Raw genomic sequence first — 11,414 nt, forward strand, 5'->3', positions numbered from 1 at the left:
GGCCTCTCATCTTTTTAAGTGGGACAACTTGCACAATTGGTGGCTGACTAAATACTTTTTTGCCCCACTGTACATATGAGAAATATAGGGTATGTAAACATTATATAAAGTGGCATTGTTAAATGTGACTAGTGATACATTTATTCCATCAATTTGAATTATTCAAGTGGCTAGAGATTTGAATCAGTATGTTGGCAGCAGCCACTCAATGTTAGTGATGGCTGTTTAACAGTCTGATAGATGGCTGTTTAACAGAGATATAAGCTGTTTTTCAGTCTCTCGATCCCAGCTTTGATGCACCTGTACTGATCTCGCCTTCTGGAAGATAGCGGGGTGAACAGGCAGCAGACCTCACTAATTTCTTTTTCTGTTGCGCCTTCTTCACCATGCTGTCTGTGTGGGTCGACCATTTCAGTTTGTCTGTGATGTGTACGCCAAGGAACTTAAAACTTTCCACCTTCTCCACTACTGTCCCTTCGATGTGGATAGGGGGTGCTCCCTCTGCTGTTTCCTGAAGTACACGATCATCTCCTTTGTTTTATTGACGTTGAGTGGGAGGTTATTTTCCTGACACCACACTCCAAGGGCCCTCACCTCCTCTCTGTGCTTCTACACCTGCATTGCTTGCTGTTTGGGGTTTTAGGCTGGGTTTCTGTACAGCACTTTGAGATATCAGCTGATGTACGAAGGGCTATATAAATAAATTTGATTTGATCTGTAGGCCGTCTCGTCGTTGTTGGTAATCAAGCCTACCACTAGTGTCATCTGCAAACTTGATGATTGAGTTGGAGGCATGCATGGCCACACAGTCATTGGTGGATAGGGAGTACAAGAGAGAGCTGAGAACACACCCTTGTGGAGCCCCAGTGTTGAGGATCAGCGGGGTGTAGATGTTGTTTCTTATCCTCACCACCTGGGGGCGTCCCGGCAGAAAGTCCAGGACCCAGTTGCACAGGGCGGGGTTGAAACCCAGGGTCTCGAGCTTAATGATGAGTTTGGAGGGTACTATGGTGTTAACCCATTGGGGCGGTAAGCAAATTGGAGTGGGTCTAGGGTGTCAAGTCGGGTGGAGGTGATATGATCCTTGACTAGTCTCTCAAAGCACTTCATGATGACTGAAGCGAGTGCTACAGGGTGATTATCATTTAGCTCAGTTACCTTAGCTTTCTTGGGAACAGGAACAATCGTGGCCCTCTTGAAGCATATGGGAACAGCAGACTGGGATAGGGATTGATTGAATATGTCCTTAAACACACCAGCCAGCTGGTCTGATAATGCTCTGAGGACGCGGTTAGGGATGCCGTCTGGGCCGGCAGCCTTGCTAGGGTTAACACATTTAAATGTTTTACTCACGTTGGCTGCGGTGAAGGAGATCCCACAGGTTTTGGTAGTGGGCCGTGTCGATGGCACTGTATAGTCCTCAAAGCGAGCAAAGAAGTTGTTTAGTTTGTCTGGGAGGAAGACATATAAAAAGGGAATTACGTTCCATTTACGTGAGCTTAACTCAGGTCAGAATAGGGGCCAGAGTGAATAGGGATTCCTCATAATCAAGATATCATAAAACAAGCAGCAACCTAGATCTACAACTGGAAGGGAAAATAGAAGGCAAACATTCCGAATCTCAATCTAGATTCAGAACAGATAGGAGAATGAATTTACATATAAAAGTGGACAAATTACATACACTGCTCAAAAAAATAAAAGGAACACTAAAATAACATATCCTAGATCTGAATGAATGAAATATTCTTATTAAATACCTTTTTCTTTACATAATTGAATGTGCTGACAACAAAATCACACAAATTATCAATGGAAATCAAATTTATCAACCCATGGAGGTCTGGATTTGGAGTCACACTCAAAATTAAAGTGGAAAACCACACTACAGAGGAGAGAGAGAGACAGAGGAGACAGAGGAGAGAGAGAGAGACAGAGGAGAGAGAGAGAGACAGAGGAGAGAGAGAGAGACAGAGGAGAGAGAGAGAGACAGAGGAGAGAGACAGAGACAGAGGAGAGAGACAGAGACAGAGGAGAGAGACAGAGACAGAGGAGAGAGACAGAGACAGAGGAGAGAGACAGAGACAGAGGAGAGAGACAGAGACAGAGGAGAGAGACAGAGACAGAGGAGAGAGACAGAGACAGAGGAGAGAGAGACAGGAGAGAGAGACAGGAGAGAGAGACAGGAGAGAGAGACAGGAGAGAGAGACAGGAGAGAGAGACAGAGGAGAGAGAGACAGGAGAGAGACAGGAGAGAGAGAGAGACAGGAGAGAGAGAGAGACAGGAGAGAGAGAGACAGGAGAGAGAGAGAGAGACAGGAGAGAGAGAGAGACAGGAGAGAAGAGAGAGGAGAGAGGGGAGAGGGGAGAGAGGGAGAGGAGAGAGAGGAGAGGAACTAGAGAAAATGCATTTATTTGCCACTTTCCATCTTTACGTACTACTTCTGTTTGCATAAACCATTTCAGTGCTTTCAGCTAACCAAGCAGACAAAAACCAAGCAAGGGAACTGGAAGTGTTTTTTTCAATTAGCCGTCATCAATATGGTTTTATTGACATACAACCCCTTTTGCACTTATGGCTCTGGTCTTCGTCTCTTTTACAACACGGAGGAACAACTGCCAATGTTTGTGCCATTATTGCTGTTCAATATTTGAATAGCTGTTTGCTGCTGTATATTGATGCAGGCCTACTGTCACCGAATATGCTACATTTATAAATCATGCAAAAACATATACAAATATTGTAAGTTATCTGTGTGTTGTATTAATGGAGTGGGAGTGATTGGGAGTGATTTTGGTTATGGAGAAGACAACATTCATATTCAGTCAAAGCATTCAATTCACAGTCTGTATTATGTGATAAACTTTGTTATTGGTTAAATATGGCTTGAATGCAGTAATTATAAGGAGGGGGGGGGGGTCGAAGAACTCAAGTGAACAGTGGGCTGTTTTGCTGGTACACCGGATTGGCTGCACCTGTTGAGATGGTAAGATAGCAGCAGGACCTTTAGCTAGTTTTTCCAGACTAAATTCATGCGTCTCTTTCCACTGGAGCCTCTCACACAGCCACAGGTGACCCACTGGATCATGGAAAGGCTCAAAAATAACTCCATGACTCTGTTACCACAAACAAAGAAATAAGCTCAATGAGTAACTACATGCAGACAAAGTCCCCTTTCCCATGCATATCTTCAGGATTCTGCATTGGTGATGACACAGTAGTCTATCAATAAACACACTGTTTGTATCCCTAGGTAATCAACTGTAAGTCTGTCTGTGTGAGATAGGGACTGTTCAATACTTTCTATCACTATTGACCATCTGGTATGTCTAACAGCACAAGAACTGCTTATCGTGACACATATTGATTCATTTCTATGACAGCAAACATTAACAGAAGCCAGATGAATGATAACAAGCTGGTATTAATGGTGTCCTAATGACATAACGGAACTGAAGAATAACAATGGGCTCCTATAGCCTCAGTGTATGATAGTGCTGATCGATTAGCCGAATATCCTGTTATTTTTTTTATTTTTTTTAAACAGCCAATGTACCTTTTTTATGGTGAGCTCAATGCACACATTGTGTAGTTTCTCTATAGAGATAGATCAGATCAAGCCAGAACTGTAGGGAATTGTAGTTTCCAACAGGCCAACAATATTCTACATACTGTACACAGAACATAAATATAAATGCAATATGCAAACATTAAAGACTTTACTGAGTTACAGTTCATATAAGTAAATCAGACAATTTAAATAAATTCATTAGGACAATCTATAAATGTCCTATGACTGGGACTACAGAAATGCATCGGTTGGTCACAGATATCTTTAAAAAAGGTAGGGGTGTGGATCAGAAGACCAGTCAGTATCTGGTGTGACCACCATTTGCCTCATGCAGCACGACATAAACCTCCTTCACATAGAGGCTGTTGATTGTGAACCACAGCTTGGTGCCCTTGCTCGTGTTGGCCATAGATCACAATGCTCAGCAGATCTATAGGTGTTGCTTCCTGGATACATGCAATCTACAGAAACACCATTGTCCCTCTGTGAAACCGTACTCCAAATGTAATCTTTCTCTGCCACTCTGAGGTAGATTAGTTTATCAAAGAGAGTAGCAGAAACAGAGTGAGTTTTCCCCCAACAGCCCACAGTTAGCTCTCATGGCCATGCTCCAGAAGCCATATCCACAACAATGGCTTAAGCAGATGAGAAATCTGGGAAGGTCAGAGAGCACGCTTGTGTTCAAATAGTGTTTGTTTTCTTTCAAACACTTTACTTACTCTTGACTGAGCTTGCCCTGGCGCAATGGAAACAATGAGTTAGTCCCAAAAGTGCAATCCCCTCACTTCTGGCACTCTAAGCAGGGCTCAATCAAACACTCAAAAGTATTTGAAAGAAAACCAATACTGTTTGAACCCAGGTCTGTTAGAGAGGCTACAATAACCAGACAAGCACCCCCTAGATTCTACTGAACAGCCAAGCTGAGATTCTAGGGTTACTGAAGTATTGTAACCTACATTTCACTAATGCCCGACAACGGCAATATCAATCTGATCCTACAGAGTGGGCCTTAATGAAAATAAAATGTTTTTCTGAAAATATGGAAAACAATAGATGACGGATGGAGAGTCTAGAGAGATGTTGGTTGGAATCCAACAGAGAACATGAAGTGTTATGGAAGATAAGGTTTCTGGTATGGTACAGTGGCACTGAGGTATGATAATGAAGGTGTGCAAGAAGGCCAAAGGTAAAAAAGGATCGGAAGCACAATGCAATCCAGGCTTTATTGGCAATATTTGATCCCTTAGGTCTTCATCAGGTCAAACCTGAACATGATCTTTGACCTCCAGCACCTGCTGTGCCAATATGTAATATTCTCTTATAAAAGAATAGGGGAGATCCATGAGTCTGAATATATGATAGTATTCACACAGCTTCATTAAAAGATAGCAGTTTGGCTGTGGCACTTTCACTGGACACATACCTACACATCTCACATGCTCTCAGTCACCCAGACCTACCATCATACAAGAGCTCCAGTCATCTATTAACTGGGAATAGCAGAATATTGCAGCATATTGATATAAGGAGGCTTAGTAAGTTGTGCCCACGCAGGCCGGGCCTTGCTTCGCAGGCAGCCTGTTGTTGTGATGGGGATTAAGGATTTAGCTGCGAACATGTCCCTATGATGAGACTGATCTGACACAGGTCATCTTTTATTGTCTCTGGACCCACAGAGACAGGTAGAAAGGACCTCTTCCTACTCCATGTCTCTTCTCTCTCTGACAGCTTGGCATGGGGAGAGATGTGATGAGATGACACACCAAAAAGATGGGAGGAATTTTTAGGACTGCCTGCAATAAGAAAGAAATGTCAGCCATATATCTGCAAATTCGATGTGTCATCTCTATCAAAAACTGGAATTTTGGGGTGACAGCAACAAGAACCATCTCAACCATCTCCGAGTTCTCCAAATAGAGATCCACTGGAAGACATATTGACTGAAATGCATTCGAGCCCAGTAATGTATATTTGCTGGAGTGATTGCTTCTGGGTGGATGATGAGGATAATTATCTGGGTTATATTAGCGTCTTCTCAGAAGATAACAGTTTATCATCATTGATACCAATGGCGTGCGGGAAGAAACATCAGATGAGCTCTCAGATTAACTTTTTTTTACCAAATATTGTAGGCAGGCCCTTGACTCAAGTCCATGGATATTGATTTAGGGGCCCCGCCAGTGAAAAACTATCTAGGGGAAACTCTGCGCCAACGTAGTCTGTTTGGCATGACAATGACAGCAATGGCGTTGGCAAGACAATGCAAACAGATCTAGGACCAGGTTAGTACCAAATTGCAGAAATAAACATTGGAAGATCTCTTAACACTAGTTCTACCTAAATCCCACCACCACCAGCACTAAATGGGGTGCTAGGCCCAGGCTGTCACATTAGGACTGGCAGAACGCTTTGGCCTCCCGAGTGGCACAGCGTTCTAATGCTAGATGTTTTACTACAGACCCTGGTTCGATCCCGGGCTATATCACAACCGGCCGTGATCGGGTGTCCCATAGGGCAGCGCACCATCGGCACAGCGACATCTTGGTTAGGGGAGGGTTTAGCCGGGGTAGGCAGTCATTATTCTTAACTGACTTGCCTAGTTAAAAAAGGTTCAATAAAATAAAAAATAAATCAAAAGAATTGACATGGCCACCTTCCTGTGGGAGATGGGTAATTGTTGCTAAATGCATTGTCAAATCTCCCACTCATCTCAAAGAGGGGATAAGGAGCCCTGTAGCCCACTGCTTTGCCTTGATGTCATCCCCATGCATACAGGATAACCACATAAATATATTCAGATCCCCAGTGCAAACTCAGGCAGGACTTTCAGCTCTTGTTGTCACTAATTTAGGAGGTTTGTTAGTGTTTTTCTCACACCAGTTCAACACTGACATTTAGTCCCAGGAGAGAAATAGAATAGTCTCTTGAATTCTAGAAAAATCCACTAGTTTAGAGTACTTTTCAAAAGATGAGTTGAATGGGAAAGACAAGGCACAACCTGCACCTCATTAACATATTGTGACATCTTCTCTTCACTGAGTAACTCATGACTTCATGTGTAACCACAAACACTCAGCAATCAGAAACTCTCGGCTACTTTTATAAGACATACTGAAACGTTTCAGATTGTTGTTTTGACATTAGCCAACATGAGGAGAATTATGTCAAATTAACACTATAACATACTGTAATTTCGCATCATGTTCATTCTGGCTTGAATATTTTGCGAACTGTGAGTGTGTGTTATGAAAAAGTTGCTAGTAAAAGAAACATCTGTCACAGCCCGTGGCCAAACAACAAAAACACGTTTGCCTTCGTCCTATTAAACCATATGGCAGGACTGTGAAATTCTATGTAACACCATCTTTCTAAACATATGTTCTATGTACTGAAACTTAAAAAGACAAATTCTCCAGTCCAGTGACTATTTCTTTGCTTCTCTCTCTTTTTATTGGCTCTCTAAAAGCCTTATTTAGGGTCCTTTCACAACAGGGGGCCAATGTGCATCTGTCTGGGTTTGTTTAGCTGCTCGGAAATATTTAGGAAATCTGTCTTTTGGCTCACAAACACGCCTGCCTTGTTATGATTCTGTGAACACCGGCTAGGACTGGGAAAGGATCGTATCTTAATGAGTGAGGGGGGATACCTGCACAAAAAGTGGTTTTCCTCCATACCTTGTTCTCCATCTTCTATTAAGATAGGGAGCCAATTTGTTTTTAGCACTTAGTTCCCTGACTGATCAAAACTCGTTTTCTGGTCGCTCTGAGGCAGACATATGGTGAGCAATATGCTTAAAACATCGAACCACAATTATTTTTTATTTTTTAAATCACAGTGTCGAATCGCAATACAAATAGAATCGCAAAACATATTGTATCGGCACCCAAGTATCGTGATAATAACCTGAATTGTCGGGTTCCTGACAATTCCCAGCCTTAAACTTAATAGAACCAGCTGATGAAACCTGTTGCAATTGGAGCTAGTCAGGAACCATGTATTTGGCCTCCGAGTTTGAGTGCACTTTTGTAAATCGCTCTAAATAAGAACATCCGCAAGCTACCCAACATGACTCAAATGAAACATAAATGTTTTGATCTCAATAAAGATTTTTTCCACGATATTGCCACCACAAAGTAATCAATTTGCCTTCTTGTCAGCTGAGGGATAACATGTACTTCACTGGATGTTAGTCTTATTGGCTCCTGGTTTACTCTGGTTTAAATGCATTTGAGGTGTCAAAAGTACATAGTAGGGAGAGCAAAAAACACCCCAAGATAAGAAACCTATGATAACGTCAAGTCTAAAATGTGAAGTCCCAAAGAACAGGAGAGAAGAGTGGACAATGGCAACTGACCAAGTAAAGCGGATCACCACCTGGAGTTTCTCAAAGCTAATACACAAATCATCCAGCAGGTAAAGTGAGTGGCATACTCAAACAAAATAAAACACTGGTCAATTAAGTATGTACAAAAAATTGTTCTCCAACATACACTGTATATACGAAAGTATGTGGACACCCCTTCAAATTAGTGGATTTGGCTATTTCAGCCACAGCTGTTGCTGGCAGGTGTACAAAGTCGAGCACACAGCCATGTAATCTCAGTAGAAGGGTCTTACTGAAGAGCTCAGTGACTTTCAACGTGGCACCGTCATAGGATGTCAGTTCGTCAAATGTCTGCCCTGCTAGAGCTGCCTCGGTCAACTCTAAGTGCTGTTATTGTGAAGTGGAAACCTCTTGGAGCTGCAACGGCTCAGCCGCGAAGTGGTAGGCCACACAAGCTCACAGAACGGGACCGCCGGGTGCTGAAGCATGTAAAAATCATCTGTCCCCGGTTGCAACACTCACCACGGAGTTCCAAACTGCCTCTGGAAGCAACGGCAGCATAAGAACTGTTCTTAGGGAGCTTCATGAAACGGGTTTCCATGACCGAGCAGCCACACACAAGCCTAATATCACCATGCGCAATGCCAAGCGTCGGCTGGAGTGGTGTTAAGCTTGCCACCATTGGACTCAGCAGTGGAAATGCACTCTCTGGAGTGATGAATGACGCTTTACCATCTGGCAGCCCGACGGATGAATCTGGGTTTGGCAGATGCCAGGAGAACCCTAGCTGCACCAATGCATAGTGCCAACTGTAAAGTTTGGTGGATGTGGAATAATGGTCTGGGATTGTTTTTCATGGTTCGGGCTAGGCCTCTTAATTCAAGTGAAGGGAATTCTTAATGCTACATACAGCATACAATGACATTCTAGACGATTCTGTGCTTCCAACTTTGTGGCAACAGTTTGGGGAAGGCCCTTTATAGTTTCAGCATGACAATGCCCCCGTGCACTGACAGAGGTCCATACAGATATGGTTTGTTGAGATCGGTATGGAAGAACTTGACTGGCCTGCACAGAGCCCTGACCTCAACACCATTGAACACCTTTAGGAGGAATTGGAACACCAAATGTGAGCCAGGCCTAATCACCCAACATCAGTGCATTTTGTGATTGAATGTAAGCAAGTCCCCACAGCAATGTTCCAACATCTAGTGTAAAGCCTTCCCAGAAGAATGGAGGCTGTTATAAGCAGCAATGGAGAGTAACTACATATTAATACCCATGATTTTGGAATGAGATGTTCGACAAGCAGGTGTCCACATAACTTTTGGTCATGTAGTATATGTTACAATGTAAATTGTGATACAGTGGAAGTCATTGCAAAACAACTCTCCTCCCTTTCCAGGGAATCATCAATGGCTAGAATGGTGCGTTGCCTAATGCTGCATTCCTAACCAAGCTGGAAGGTGGTAATTACCAGTTGTCAAGTTGTAAAGACCAGTTGGATGCATTCACATGCTTTGAACTTGTTGGCCAACAAGCTGCGTCAACCATACACTAAAAGTACATGCTTGTAAAGATATTAATGTTCAATAAAGATATGAATGGATCGTTTTTTATAAATAATGTTGTTGCATTTAACTGCTGAAAATGCTGTTACTGATGTCATTTCCTCAATAGGTGACGTCAGATGTCAGCATGTGGGCGAAGTCGGAGCACAGGGATGATAGACCTAGTAATTACCAGTTGGAGGGGCTTTCAAGTTGATTTTCCCCAATTCGTATGTGGTAAATACCACCTTCCCACTTGGTTATGAATGCAGCACAGATTCTTCGTTTCGCATGGGATGTGTACTGTCATTGCGCTGTAGTGGTCTATTGGTCCATGTTTGTGTTCCTTGGCACCTCAAACACTACCTACTATGAAAGTCTATCACCGAACTTTCCATAAAATGTAGGCAATGATAATATACCTTGAGTGAACTATTTTTTACAAGTGGGCTACATCGTCACAGACAAGTAATAACCAGCAAGACCTCTTCACTAAGGTTACTGGATTCTTTCCCATGCTGGTTGTCTGGAGTTTCTAAATCTTGAAAGTGTTTTACGCTCGCGGTAGTGAAATTCCTGAACTTTCGTTGATAATCTAAAGAAACGCAACTAGGATTCCAAAAATGTTCACTAAAATAGGCGAATATAAGCACATGATATTTCTTTGTCTTACCTTTCTTTTCCGGCAACGCATAGGAGACCAAAGAGGTGAAAATGATCCAGATTTGAAACAGTGTAGACATGGTATTTGTTAAACTCGTCTTCATTCTTCCCCACCGAATGTATGAAAACGTGTCAGTCCATACTAATTATGCATAAAATCCAACTAACTTTACATTAAAACTGTGAGGTGGCGTCAACTGAAAGCTTATCTTTACTTGCACGTTTGACAGCTCCTTCTCCTCCTGTATTTCTCAACAGTACGAGACGTTCGAAGGAAAGCGAGAGAAACCGAAGGGATTTCTGACGTCATCAGTAGGGAGGACCACTGGTGTAAATTCTCATGCATCCTCTCAGGTCACCAGATAAGAAATTGCAAAGGGTCCTTTTTCAATTTTTCTATATGAAGTTAGGTATTCTAATGTAATTTGCATGATTAACATAAATACAGAAGGCAGGGTAGCCTAGTGGTTAGAGTGTTGGACTAGTAACCGGAAGGTTGCAAGTTCAAACCCCCAAGCTGACAAGGTACAAATCTGTCGTTCTGCCCCTGAACAGGCAGTTAACCCACTGTTCCTAGGCTGTCATTGAAAATAAGAATTTGTTCTTAACTGACTTGCCAAATTACTCTGACTAAAACCATAGCAACATTATATTGCAATCTTGTCACCCTCAATTATTTTTTGGACCTAAAACAAACAAGTGATCAGAGTAACACCGTCAGGGTTCGACAACTTCATGGCCAATTAATAGCATGTGCAGACAATTGTTGACAGAAGGTCAGCCTGGTCAAAGTGATCTAAATGGCCGCCGAGCCAGAGATGTTTGTGTTGCTGTACACAGAGCTGTGTGTGTGTGTGTTTCTGTACACAGAGCAGACTCTGTGGGGACAGGAGTGATAGAAAACATTTGTCACATCGGTCGTTATCTCATTATGCTGGAATCGAATGGCTCTGCAAATTGTCTTTGGTTGCAGAACAGAGGAGGAAGAGGATATCATGTGTATCGGTGAAGTTACTACAATTTCCACTCTCCTCACAGAGTGCTTGGCTAAAGACATAGGTACAGTAGGGTTTGATTTTTTTTATGCTATTTTGAGAATGTGGATGTGTTGCAACTGTTTCTTAGGAAAAAGGAATCACATTTTAATTATTTTTTACACAGTCCGTATTGACCCCGTTCTGGGTCCAGATCCAGACCACAGTCCGTTTGAGTATGGCTGATCTATGGCATATGGGGTTTGTAGTTTATGGCAGCCTTCCCTGAACACAATTGAACCTGATATGAGAGGTCAGGACTCACCTTGCT

The 11,414-nt window shown here is 42.6% G+C and overlaps 1 protein-coding gene across 1 annotated transcript in view; it reads right to left on the minus strand.

Moving 5' to 3' along the window:
* The window catches only part of LOC135507856 (epidermal growth factor receptor-like), a 51,034-nt gene extending 40,648 nt beyond the window's left edge, over positions 1-10,386 (minus strand). The window contains exon 1 of the mRNA XM_064927576.1: positions 10,120-10,386. Coding sequence (XP_064783648.1) covers positions 10,120-10,213 — 94 coding nt within the window. The 5' untranslated portion in view covers positions 10,214-10,386. The remainder of the gene's footprint in view (positions 1-10,119) is intronic.
* Positions 10,387-11,414: the final 1,028 nt, after the last annotated feature.

The sequence above is a fragment of the Oncorhynchus masou genome, chromosome 3 (assembly GCF_036934945.1).
Source record: "Oncorhynchus masou masou isolate Uvic2021 chromosome 3, UVic_Omas_1.1, whole genome shotgun sequence".
In the NCBI taxonomy this organism is placed as follows: Eukaryota; Metazoa; Chordata; class Actinopteri; order Salmoniformes; family Salmonidae; genus Oncorhynchus; species Oncorhynchus masou.